Below are 12905 nucleotides of genomic sequence, written 5' to 3' on the forward strand. Positions count from 1 at the left end.
ATTAAAATAAAACGAAAAATATATGTAAATAGCTATTTGGGCCATTTCAAGTTCAAGTTAGTATAGTGGACTATTATAGCTCACCGTTTATGTTTTGGATATTTGGTTATAATAATTGTCCAATTATTATAATCTACAATATCAAATATTTAAATGCTCTTTTGTTATAATATTTACTATTTATTATCAACATTTTCTCTTTTTATTATATCGTGTTTAATATTTTATATTTATATTTATATTGAAATAGTTTGCACCTTCAATACAAATTATCATAACTCACAATCTAATAACCAATGATTATAATATCAAATTCAATCTCTAAACATTTTCTTAACACTAATCATGTTAGTTGACAAATTTTCCATATTTAAAAAGTACATATAAAAAATAGAAATAAAATTGGAACAAAGTACAAATTCAAACTCCAAATAGTTTAACACCTTTTGTTTTATTTAGAGAAAAACCATTCAATTTTCCATTTAAAAAAAAAACATTTTAAATAATAAATATGCTTGTATGCTAAGTTAGGTATAAAGTTTAAGAAACCTCATTCTTTAGTTGCCCTATCTTTAATGTCCCTTTAGGAGCAATATTGCTTTTTAATCATGTGATAAAGTCTTATAAAGAAAGATTATGTAACCAAATTTGTCAAAAAAAAAGAAAAAAAAAAAAAGCAAATCAATTGAGAGTAAACTCAAAAATCTTCAACCAATTTGAGAAAGTTTTAAAATCTTGTTTTGTTTTTGTTTTTGTTTTTTTTTTTATTTACAATTGACTAGAAACGAAAAGAAATAAAAAAACTAAAATAATATTATTGTTTATAAGATTGGAAGTTGCAAATATAGCGATTAGACCGAAATAATAAATTGTATAAGAATTTGTAGATATATCCAAATTTGGATTGAATTTGGAAAGTCTATTACTAATAATACCATATTATTAGTAGGAATCAAACAATACCACACCACTAATAGGAGTATAGAGCCTATTATTGATAAATTTTGCTATATTTATAATTATTTGAAAATATCATTATAGAACGGTAGGTTTTGGAATTGACTTTTAAATGTTTTTAACATAAAAAAGGTTATAAATTTTAGGTTTTTCATAACCGATGCTATTGATATTTAAGTAAATCGATTGTTCATTGGTTCACCAATTTTTTATTTAGATGCGACTAAACTTCTTCGTTGTGTATCCCCTAACTCATGCAAAAATGTTTCATATATGACATTAACATGTAATGTAGTTTATATCTTACATTTCCAATCAAATAAGTAGGAAGAGACCGTTGATAATATTTTTGTTCTCTTGTTTGATAATTAAGAAATAAGAAATAGATAACGTGAGACATAAATATTATATCAAATGAATGCTAACTAAATTCAAAAGTGCTTGGAGTAAGCTTAAAATAAAAAAGAAAATGATAATTTATTTGTCAATTTTAAAACGACGTTATTTTCTATAAAATTTTAAGAAGCGAATATAATATCCAAAATTAATTTTATAATTTAACATTTTAGTCAAACAAGTTGGCAATGGTTGATATCGTCTATCTTAACGACAAAACAATATCAAAATCTAATCATGTGAATATTTGGATTGATTACATAATTTTTTTTTCAAAATACATCAAATCCAACTAAAAAAACATATAGAGCCAAATAGCCAAAAATCTTAGAAAGAAATTAAAAGAAAAAAGAAATGCACTAGTAGTGAGTTTAGGGATTAGATAATATAAATCACAATCTTAATTAAAAGTAAAATAGAGTTACTTTAATTAATTATTTAAATTAGTGGTTCCATATATCATAGAGATATTATTAAATAATATATGTGAGTGATGAAGGGTAGGAGGAGCCACCTACTTAATTAAAATAGACTAGGCATCATTAATGAATAAAACTACATTGTGATTAGCTTAATTTTTCTTCTTTCTTTTATAATAAAGTATTATTAAATGTTGAATCAAGACATCTTCATCTTACCTAATCTAGGCTAGTTTGAAGTGGGATTTGGTTTAAGCATCCTCTCTCTCTCTCTTTATTTATTTATTTTTCTTTTGTTGATTAAGTAATTATTTTGTCACTTCACTTCTTTTCCTTATTATCTTCAAAATAAGATTATAATTAAGAAAACAAAAGAAAAAAAAAAATCAATGGGTTGTGGATAGAGATGTCCATAGGGGCATAGGCAAGGCCAAAAATGACTTCTATATTTGTCTTTTTCTTCTCATTTAGTTCCATCCTTACAACTTTTTCATAGGAATTGAGGTGGAGATTACCATGGAGAATTGTATTTATATAACAATAATAATAACAACAACGTAACGCTAACAAATGAGGCATGGATGAAAACAAAAAATGCATTTTCTATTCTCGTCCCCCATGTAGCATTTAGAGTTGTTTTTTCACTCTCTTTTGTTTTTCGTCTAAGTAAGAAACTTTGTTATATTTTTCAATGCCTATGTTTGTAGAAAAAATGAACATTTGTCGAAGCGGTTGTGGTGGGACTTTTGTTCCTTTCTTTTTGGAAAAATTGTTGTTAGGTGGTTTTGCATAAATTATTTCAATATATTTTTTATTTGATTAAAAAAAATTGCACTCGATGACAAAAAAGTTTAGAAAAAACAGTACACCTTTTTTTTATTTAGCAAATATGACAAGTAATTAGAGGGCTGTCATATGGATATCTGCTTTTAAATTTGCTACTTTTGCAATTTAGAAAATATAGTGATACGAACTCTATTATCATAAAATTTTATGTTTTTTTACGATGAAAAAAATAAATAAATAGTAATACATTAAAATTATTTAATAAAAATTAGCTTAACTTCCATCCTTTAACTATATTTTGTCCGTTGCTATCCATAACAATTAAAAAAAGAAAAAGAAAAAAGGGTTAGTTTTTGAAAATTGTGAGGGCTTCTTTCTTATCTTGTTTTTCCAATTTGCCATTAACCTATGGTGATTATGACTCCCCAACTTCCAAACTTCAATAAATGCAATGAATCTTGGTCTCTCTTTTCTTTGTCCTTTGAAATTTTGAGTGGATTTTGAAAATGACCATTTATACACACACATATGTACCTCATTTGCATGTAACATTTAGTTACATTAATATTTGTAAATATTTTTAACAAATTTATCATTTAATTAAAATATTTTCAAAACTACGATACATAGGATGGGAGCTTTAAATTTTTTTTTTGTCTGAATTACAATTTACAAACTTAATTTTTCGAATTTTTAGTGTATAGCTGGATGTGTCATTAAACTTTAAGTTATGTATCTACTAAAATTTAAATATTAATTAAAAATACTAAATAGATATCTAATAAACTTTTAGTTCTATGTTTTATATTTTTTAAAATTAATCGATGTACTAATATAACTCTAAACTTTTTTATAGGATGAATAAAAAAATCTTAAAGATATCGAGTAAGTTGAAAATTCTAATATTATAATTAAAAGGGAAAGTAAAAAGGAATAAAACCAAGTAGGTTTATTCAATTTGATTAGTTAAAGTCGACCAATAGCATGTTTAAATTTCGAAAAATATTTTGAATATTTAGTGCTAGTCAATTTTTAGGTTTTGGTTGGTTGGTTAGTCCACACTGGGAATTATTGAATTAAATTGCCTTTCATCCTTACGTCATTACATTCCTCTTCATTTTTTGAACTTATTTAACAAACTAATTGACGGAGTGAGAATAATACGAAAATTCAGCTTTTAGGTTTCAAAATCTTGAGATTGATGTCTTCGTCTAATTATTGATAAAGTTTTATTGAGAAGATGTGTATTTTTAATTTAAAGTATAGTAATAACAAATCTATTTCTCTCCTCTTCACTCCATCGATCCCTTCCCCTCTCCCAAATTCGACAAAAACACGGGTGTCTTTCCTCTCTTTTCGACACCCTTCTTCTTCTCCTTCAACTATTTCATATATTTAATATTGAGCCTTTAGCTTTTATGGTATTTACAATTAGGTTAACATTTAAAGAAAATATACAACGATCTTTTTAAGTAGAAAAACATGAAATCCAGCGGTATAACTTGTACTATTAATCTCAAAATTTGCATATCTTCTATCTCATATATTTTTGCTATATCTTGTAAATAATTTCATTATTTTACTATACATAACAATTTCGTTATTTGATACGTACTCTAATGCAATTAATATTACAGATAGACAATTTTTTTTTTTTTTCTAGTAGTTTCATAGTCACAGTATACAATGCTATACACTCCTTACCGAGATAAATACATTTATTTTGTTGAAAAGAATACCATATTTTTTATTTATTTAAATTTATTTTCCTTATTTAAATACACCTTAGAACATTTCATATAACAACCATTACACAAAACTTAAGTATATTGTAACAAATAATTATATCCACATGACAATACAATATAAAACACAATATATTTCAATATATATTTGCACTTAGGGCCAAGTCTTAAATTGTAAATAGACAACCACATTAGTTGAAAAACAAACTCCAATAGGTCTTTTTAACAAAAGCTAAAAAGTTCACACATTAATGTAATGTATTCCTTTATTCATCCAGCCTTTAGCCCAAAAGATATTATTTCTTGTACTGGCAGCCCAAGCCCAAAGAACTTTAGCCCATATTTAAATATTGGGCTGGGCAACTACATATCTCTACGGCGTCGTTTTATCATCGTAAGTCTCGCTCGCTCAACTGTGGCGTTGAATCTCATTTTCCTGAAAATAAATTAAAAGAGCAATTTACCGATTGGTTTTTGTTATTATTATTACTTTTAATTTTGTGGAGGTTTTGGGTTTTTTCCCCCAATCGGCAATGGCCTCCGAATCGTCTTCTTCTTCCGGCGCCGTCGTCACTGACAGAAGAGGAATTCCGGCGGCTCAGTTCGTGGAGGATGTTCGTACCTATCTCTCTCAGTTACAACTCGATGTTCAATCCGCCCTTGCCTTTCTTCAAGAGCGGTACTCTCCTCTTTTTCTTTCTACTTGATTCAAATCTCGAAATGGCGGTGTAGTTGGCGTCTGCTCGAGGCTTTTGAATCTGTGTTTCGCTTTCTATAACTTGCAGTGATTTGCTGGCATTTATTGATGTGATTTTTATTATTGCTCTCTGGTACTTTGAAGTCATTTTCTAAGTTGTAGGTTGCAAATTGGAACTAAGGTGTATTGAGGAGTTGATATATGTGTTAGTGAACTCGAACTTTTTGATTATCGATACTAGTCGTAGTATTGCAGCTTTACTTCTATGGAGCTTTACGATTTTCTAGTGGCTGAGATTGTATTGGACTTTATAGAATCTCTTCATTTGTTGTTTTCTCGAAGTTTATATTTGTTGCTATCCTCTGGATTCAGGCTACGTAATTAAGAGCCCTCCTTTTGAGCTGCTCAATTTAGTATCAAGTTGTTTTTGTTTTTGTGCGATTTATGTGAATCTTGGAACACTCTCTGCGCTTAAAGTGGGATTTAATCTTGACGATGAAAAATTATTAGTATTTTATTACCGAATAAATGCTGGTTTATTCAACTATTTCTTATTCTTTTAAATAATAGGGTGCGTGGGGGAAGATATTCATGTTTGTCTTATAACCCCCCTTTTGGTACAGTTTTTCATTTTATGATCCTCTACAAATGTCTCATGCAGACTTCAGCAATACAAATTAGTTGAGATGAAACTCCTTGCTCAACAAAGGGACCTGCAGGTTTTCATTTTATTTCTTTTTAATATTTTAACTTTTAAAGATCTGCTTTCTGTATTAATAGAATTTTCTTGTGTATGTTCATCTTTTTTGTAGTTTTAAATTATTGTTCCTGCTATTTCTGCTCATCATATTACTAAAATTGAAATTATGAAAAATATCCTCGAACTTTGTACCATTTCAATGATACCCATAAAGAATTGGTTATCTGTTGATTTCAATCGGGATCCTAATGGTAGTTTTCGTTGGATTTGAGGGGAAGTGTTTCTGGGAAAACAATGGATGATTTTCCTTATTGGAGGGAAATTGAATGGTGGGGACCTCCATTGAAGACGATGAAGGATTGACTATTGAGAATCTGAGTTGAGATTTGAAGTGGTTGAGGACAACATGGATTTTAGTGCTGGGGAGGTTTCCTTTCTTTTTCTTTTTTTTTTTGTCTCCTTAATTATATTTTAATGGTAATTGAAATGGAAATCTGGACTGAAGTTTTAGTGAAAGTTGGGAATTTGGATGAGGGAGGTCAAAAGTGTGAAAATTTTTGTCAGAAGGGAAGAGAGTTAGGGAGCCAAATGAATAGAACCCTAGAGTTTGAAGCAAACCATGAAGTTGATGGGAGTGGGATAGGTTAAGGAGTTCCTTTTGTATCATATTGTCTATCGATTGGGCTTAACAACTAACACGTCCAAGGGGTTTGATACCCTGCATTTCCAGTTTGTTTTGACTTCTATACTACTAAAGTGTCCAACCCTTCTAGTTCTAGGACGGGAGTTTCATTTGTTACATGAAAGAGGAATTCGCAGGTGGGGAAGAACAGAAGTTTTTTGTTCATCTACTAATGGTAAGATTTTTTTAATCATTTTTTTTTTGAAGGTCAAAGGTATTGATGCTAAAATTCAAGGGTATTTTTGAAATGAAGTTCAAAGTTCATGGGCATTTTCTATAACATAGCCCAATATTATATCTAATCAGGGTATAAGTTAAACAATTGATGATATTAGGCATCAAGATTATTCTAAAGTTCTAAACAAAGGGAGGATGGACTTTGAGAAATTACAATTTCTCTTCTGATCATTGGCTGAGAACATGTTTACATTTGTGAGCCCTTAAGTTAGATTAGTAGAACCCTATCATACAAGGATAAAAGTCAGGTACATGTCTTGTGTGTGTAGCAGTTATGTGTTTTATACAACGAAGAAGTTACATGTCTTTGGCTTTTAGCATTATAGTTAGGCAGATTCCTTAGAATAACTCCCATTCTCTTATTTGGGCCTCCCCATTGGGAATAATCTGGAGAGTGCATTTTGGGATCCGGTGGTGGATAAAGTCTGCAAGATGCCGGCGTCGTGGAAAAAGGGGTTATTTTCTAAGATGGGCTGTCTCACCTTGATTAAGTATGTGCTGAATGGCATTCTAGTTTATGTATTTTTCCCTTTTTAAAGCTTGGGGGGAGGCGTGTAAGGGTTTGGAAGGGTGTGGATGAAGGAAAAGGCAAAGGTTCTCATCTCATTAGAATGGTTTGTCTTTAGGGGGTCTTGCAATTGGAAACCTGAGAAATCGTAACAAAGCCCTTTTAGCCAAATTGCTTTGGTGTTTTTTCAGTGAGCCCGGTTCTTTATGGCGTAGGACTATTGGAAGTAAACATGGTCCTCACCCTTTTGAGTGGCTGGATTAGGACGTTAAAGGCACTTACTGGAATCTGTAGAAAGATATCTCGAAAGAGCTCCTTGATCTTCTTCTGTGGGTTCGGTGTGTGGTGGGGGAGGGAAGAGAGATGTATTTCTAGGAAGACCTTTGGGTAGGGAAAGACATCTTTTTGGGTTATTTGCTCGTTCATATCACTTGTCTTCTTTGGAAAATCATTTTGTGGTTGACTTTTTGGTTCCGAATGGGTTCTCTTGTTCTTTTTCCTTTGGGTTCCGTCATGCTCTTTTCGATAAGGAATCGTCAGACGTGGCAGTTCTCATTTCCCTTCTTGAGAGTCATTCTTTCTGTCTCGGAGGAGAGATGTGAGGGTTTGGAGTCCTTCTCTTTTGGAGGGATTCTTCTGTAAGTCTTTCTTTCATTGTCTTGTTAACCCTACTCCCGTGGATGAATCAGTCTTTTCCTTGGTTTGGAGGATTAAGGTCTCTAGAAAGATCAGGTTCTTCATGGTCGCCTCAATACGTTGGATAGGCTATCTAGGATTTTGCCTTCTTTAGTTGGTCCTTTTTGTTGTATTTTGTGCTGAAAGGCGGAGGAAAACTTGGATCACCTTCTTTGGCATTTGAGTTGGCGAGTCGCATTTGGGATGATGTTTTTCAACATTTTGGATTGTCTATGCTTGTCATAGAGATGTTAGAGGGATGATCGAGGGGTTCCTCCTCAATCCGCCTTGTGGGGAAAGAGGTCGGTTATTTTTTGCGTGCTTGTGTTGTGTTTGTGCAATCTTGTGGGTTCTGTGGGATGAGAGGAATAGGAGGGTGTTTAGGTGAGTTGGAAGGGGGAGCGGGGAGATTTGGTCAGTTATTCAGTATCATGGTTCTCTTTGGGCTTCGTTTTTGAAGACTCTTTGCAATTATCCTCTTGACATGATTTTGTATGGTTGGGCTTGGGCCCTTTGCCTAGAGTGGGGTTCCCTGTTTTTTGTAGGCTTGGTTTTTTGTACGCCTGTGTACTCTTTCATTTTTTTCTCAATGAAAGCCGTTTATTTCAATAAAAAAAACTGGGTTTTGACAATCGTAAAAAATGTGTAGCTTGTTTTTTATTATATAGCCTATGCAATAGTTAACATTTTCTCATAGGTGAAGGCAATATTTAATGTCTAACTACTTAGTCTTGTGTAATCGTAAATATTTCTCGTGGCCTAACTATATCCATTGTTGTTATCCTTCCTTCCTTTTTTTGTCAGGCAAAGATCCCAGACATAAAGAAGTGTTTGGATATAGTTGCTACTTTACAAGCAAAGAAGGAGGCAGCCACTGGTGAGGTTCGTTTTTTGTCTTCCATAGTTTTGGTTATTTATACCATGTTACAGATTTGTGGCTGTCAAATTGAGTTAATGAATTGCACTATAATATTATCTCTTTTTTTTCTTTTTCTTTTTTGTCTCCCTTGAACATTAGTCTCTTTTCATTTCCTCAATGAATAGTGGTCTCCAAAAAAAAAAAAGTAAAACATTATCTCATATTGAAATTTATTTTTGAAGCAGCAATTTTAAATAATTTCCTATGGGTGCTTGCTTTCCAGAAGTGAGATGCATGTGTCAATTTTTTCCCTTTTAACTTAATTTTTAAAAGAAATAAATATGATTGCTGAAAACCTATACATATTGGGAAAAAATCAATTTTAACCCCTGAACTTTTGGGGTTGTACCAATTGCAGCATTGAACTTTTGTAAGTGTTTGCACTCTCCATCAGATTTGCCTTGAAAAACATTGTGTGGGACTTATAATTATATTAATTAAACCTCTAAATTGTCATAAGTAAACCAATTCGGACTATTATCAAATCATGATTGAAAATCATCAATGCATTAATTCTTTCGTGCTTGTGAACTTTTTTAAATATCTGATTAACAAAATAGACAATTAGAATTGATCCCGGGAGGATTTCAGTTTCAAAGGAAATTCTAGATGAGAATCTTGATTTGCAAATGAAAGTCTTATTGTTTTATTGAAAAAGGCAACTCTTTTTAGTACTGCTCCTCTATGATTTTCTGCTGAAAAAGATGAAGGGAGAGAGAGGGAAAAAACACCGAGCTGCACAAGTTTCATTAATCTATTACTCTAAATAACCCATTATTTAATTTTAGTAAATTTTCACGCTGTATGTGCATCCATCTCTTTCAATGAAATTGTAGTTTATATACAGTTCTCATAATCTAAGATGATAAAATCGAAGATCAAAGGCTGTAACATAGGAATCTGATAGGGCTTACTGAATGATTATTAATTTGGTAAAATAATAGTAATGACTATCGCTTACTGTTGAGTAGCCTTAGCTAGCCAGGTGGCTTGTGGATTGTTGTTATGCTCTCAGAGTAAGCTTCTACTTTTAAAGTTCTAAGCAGCATCGAGTTATGAGATTTCCTTTCTTTTACCAGCTTAAATTAGAATTTTCTTAAGATCTGTTTATCTTTTGCAATCATGCACAGCCACTTGTAGCAGATTTTGAGATCTCTGAAGGCATATATTCTCGGGCGCGTATCGAGGAAACTGACTCAGTTTGTCTGTGGCTTGGTGCAAATGTCATGCTGGATTATTCATATGAAGAGGTTACAGATATTTTTAAAGAAAATTCCCTTGAATTATTTTCTCCATTTCTTATCCAATTTTGGAATAAAGGACACTAGTTATGGCTGTTTTCACGTTTGCTGGTGCAGGCCATAACCCTTCTACAAAAGAATCTGGATAATGCTAAAGCGAGTTTAGAAGTTCTTGTTGCCGATCTACAGTTTTTGAGGGACCAGGTGACAATAACTCAGGTAAGCAACTCTTTCGGTTGCAAACTAGTCTTGGTGAAAATTTTCTGCTCGAAAAATCATAACAATGTGAAAGCTTCCTTTTGAAAGATAGGCATTATAAACCATTGTTTAGAAACTCTTAACTCGACAGGATTTAAAGTCATTAACTTACAAGTTACAACTCTGCCGCTAAAATTGTTGGAATTTGCATGAAATGAATGTGGATTAGGAAGACATTCAAATTCAGAAGTTTTTTTCTAATTTGGATGCCATATCATCCAAAACTCAATGTTGCCTCTCAAATCCTAGCGTTTCGTTGTAGGTAGCCAATGATACTAAATAGTTTTAAGATATACTATATTCATATCAAGTGAAAAGGTTAAACCACTAGTTTAATCTTCAAGGTGTTGATGTTGTGTCGGAAGGTTTTCAAGGGTTTTGTTTATAGTACAATTACGAGGTGAGGGATTGAATGTCCAACCTTCAGGGATAGATGTCATGTCAATACTATCGACCTAAGCTCATTTTTGTGGTTTACAAGCTTTAAAATGTGTGTTATAGTCTCTAAATTTTCAACCTTGTATCTCATAGGCCACTGCAGCGTGTGCACACACATATACGTGAAATTCACCATCCTTTTAGATCGTAGTTCAATTTTATGTCTAGTTTAATTTGTTATGCGTGATGTTTTGCTGACTCGTCAGGATACAAACCATAATAAATACACAACTTTCAAAGTGCCACTTTTAGTGAATCACTAATTGTGACAATTCTGTAAGCAGGTGACAATAGCTCGTGTTTACAACTGGGACGTTCATCAGCGTCGAGTTCAGCTAGCTGGCGCCAGTGTAGAAGACTCGTAAGTTTTCATGGGCAGCCCTAAAAAGTTCCATTGTTGGCAGAGAATCCATTTCCTGATTGGCAGTTCCGTCCTGATCCATACCTTTTGAATTTAGGCCGTTCAAAATTTCCCTTTCTTGTCATTGTCAATGGAAAATGAACCTTTTCATTCGTGGGTTCTAAGCGCACCTACACTTTCACATAATACTCCCCATAACACAAAAAAAAAAAAAAGAAAAAAAGAAAAAAAAAAAGGCAATATCATTTGTAGAAGAGAAGTGATGCGCACTGATGCCTATTTCTAGGATGAGTTTTCCCCCCTTTTATATATATATATTAGATAGCATTTTGTGCCTTGCCTGTTCTTACATTTGTTAGATTCTGTTGTAATTTTCAAGGTGATGGGCGTCTTGGTTGTGTTATTTAAGGGGTTTTATAACTCTCTGCCTTTGTGTTCTAAATTTTCGAGAATGTAAAATTGAATATTCAAGCGATTGGGCTTGAGAAAAGATATGTTTAGAAGTGATTTTAACTATGTCATTGTTTCTTTTAAGAAGACTTGGATTGTTCATCGAAAATTACCTAACATTTTTTTTTTCTTTCGAAGAAAAGTTCATTAGAGAAATGGGTTAAAGGAGGTAGAATGACCTTTGAATAAGTTTTTATTTGGTTGATTTTTGTTCTAAAATGAAGAAAAGTCCTCTATTTGGTTAAAACGCAATTTTATTTGAGAAATTATGATATTTGTGTGTTTGTTTTTAAAATCTTACAATGCTCTATTCATGTTTATATTCCCTTTCATGTTAAAATTGTGATTTGAGGTATTTTTAACTTTTGATGTGGCTTAAAACAGTTGGTATATATATATATCAACGGTAATATGTACTCGGTTTTAGAAGCAATGAAGTTCCTTTTCGTGGATCTTTCATTGTCTAATTGTCTGGCCCCTTTTCCCACTTTCTCTATTTGTGTTTTTCCTTTCGGCTATTCTTCTTTTACCAATTGCCAAATTAGCCAAATTTTTACTTACAAAATATGCTATCATTTATCCTTTTTTTAATGGGAGATTTGAACTTTTGATTCGTTGATTTAAAAAACATATCTTAATTAGTTGACTTTTGCATATGATCCACTATTTAATTAGTTATTAAATACAAAAAAAAGGTGTAAAATAACCCTTTAACGTGGTGAAAAGATGTAAGCGAAGAATTGGAATTTGAAATTTTGAAATTTGAAATTGAAATTGAAGTAGAGAAGAAAAAGAAGTAATAAAAAGAAAAACAAAAAGTGGTCTGATGATGTCAAAGTCATATAAAGTTAATTTAGAAGTTCCTAAAAAGGGTTGTAAGATCTGGAAGCTTATGAAAATGTTTATGTGTTTCTATGTATTATTATGATGGTTGATGGGCAGTGTGAAAATTATTCTACTTTTTGACTCCTTACAATTCTAAGATCATCTTAAAATCATCAACACCAAATAATAATAATAATAATAATAAGGAGAAGAAGAATCATTTCACTTTTGAAATCCAAAGCTGACATTTATATTCTGTCTTTAGTTGTTTCTTTTTCTTTTCCTTTTTTTTCTTTTTGGGTAATTATGATTTTCGTGTTTGAACAGTGAAATTGAATATGCAATTCGGCTGAGTTTGTTTTCAGACGATGAACTAAAAGTGGATTTTGATTGGAATTATCCAAAGCAGCTTAATAAAAAGGAACTTAGCCTTACTTTTTCCAAGACGACGTTTGGGGCAAGAAATACTGTTTAGTCTTGAAATAGTCGAAATTACCTTTGTTATTTGAAAAGCGTTTTTATTCATTCAAATTCAGTCTTAGTATTATAAAAAAAAAACATATTTAAACGTGTAAATTTAATCATCAAATTGATTTCGAGTGATGTAAAGT

General features: G+C 31.6%; 1 protein-coding gene across 1 annotated transcript; it reads left to right on the plus strand.

The window, feature by feature from the left end:
* Positions 1-4770: 4770 nt before the first annotated feature.
* Positions 4771-11556, plus strand: LOC103483902 (prefoldin subunit 3). The gene is made up of 6 exons (XM_008440746.3): positions 4771-4982; positions 5662-5719; positions 8607-8684; positions 9852-9971; positions 10080-10181; positions 10943-11556. Exons 1-6 carry the CDS (start codon positions 4837-4839, stop codon positions 11021-11023), a joined length of 585 nt encoding a protein of 194 aa, XP_008438968.1. The 5' UTR covers positions 4771-4836; the 3' UTR covers positions 11024-11556.
* Positions 11557-12905: the final 1349 nt, after the last annotated feature.

Source organism: Cucumis melo, chromosome 6 (assembly GCF_025177605.1).
Source record: "Cucumis melo cultivar AY chromosome 6, USDA_Cmelo_AY_1.0, whole genome shotgun sequence".
Lineage (NCBI taxonomy): Eukaryota > Viridiplantae > Streptophyta > Magnoliopsida > Cucurbitales > Cucurbitaceae > Cucumis > Cucumis melo.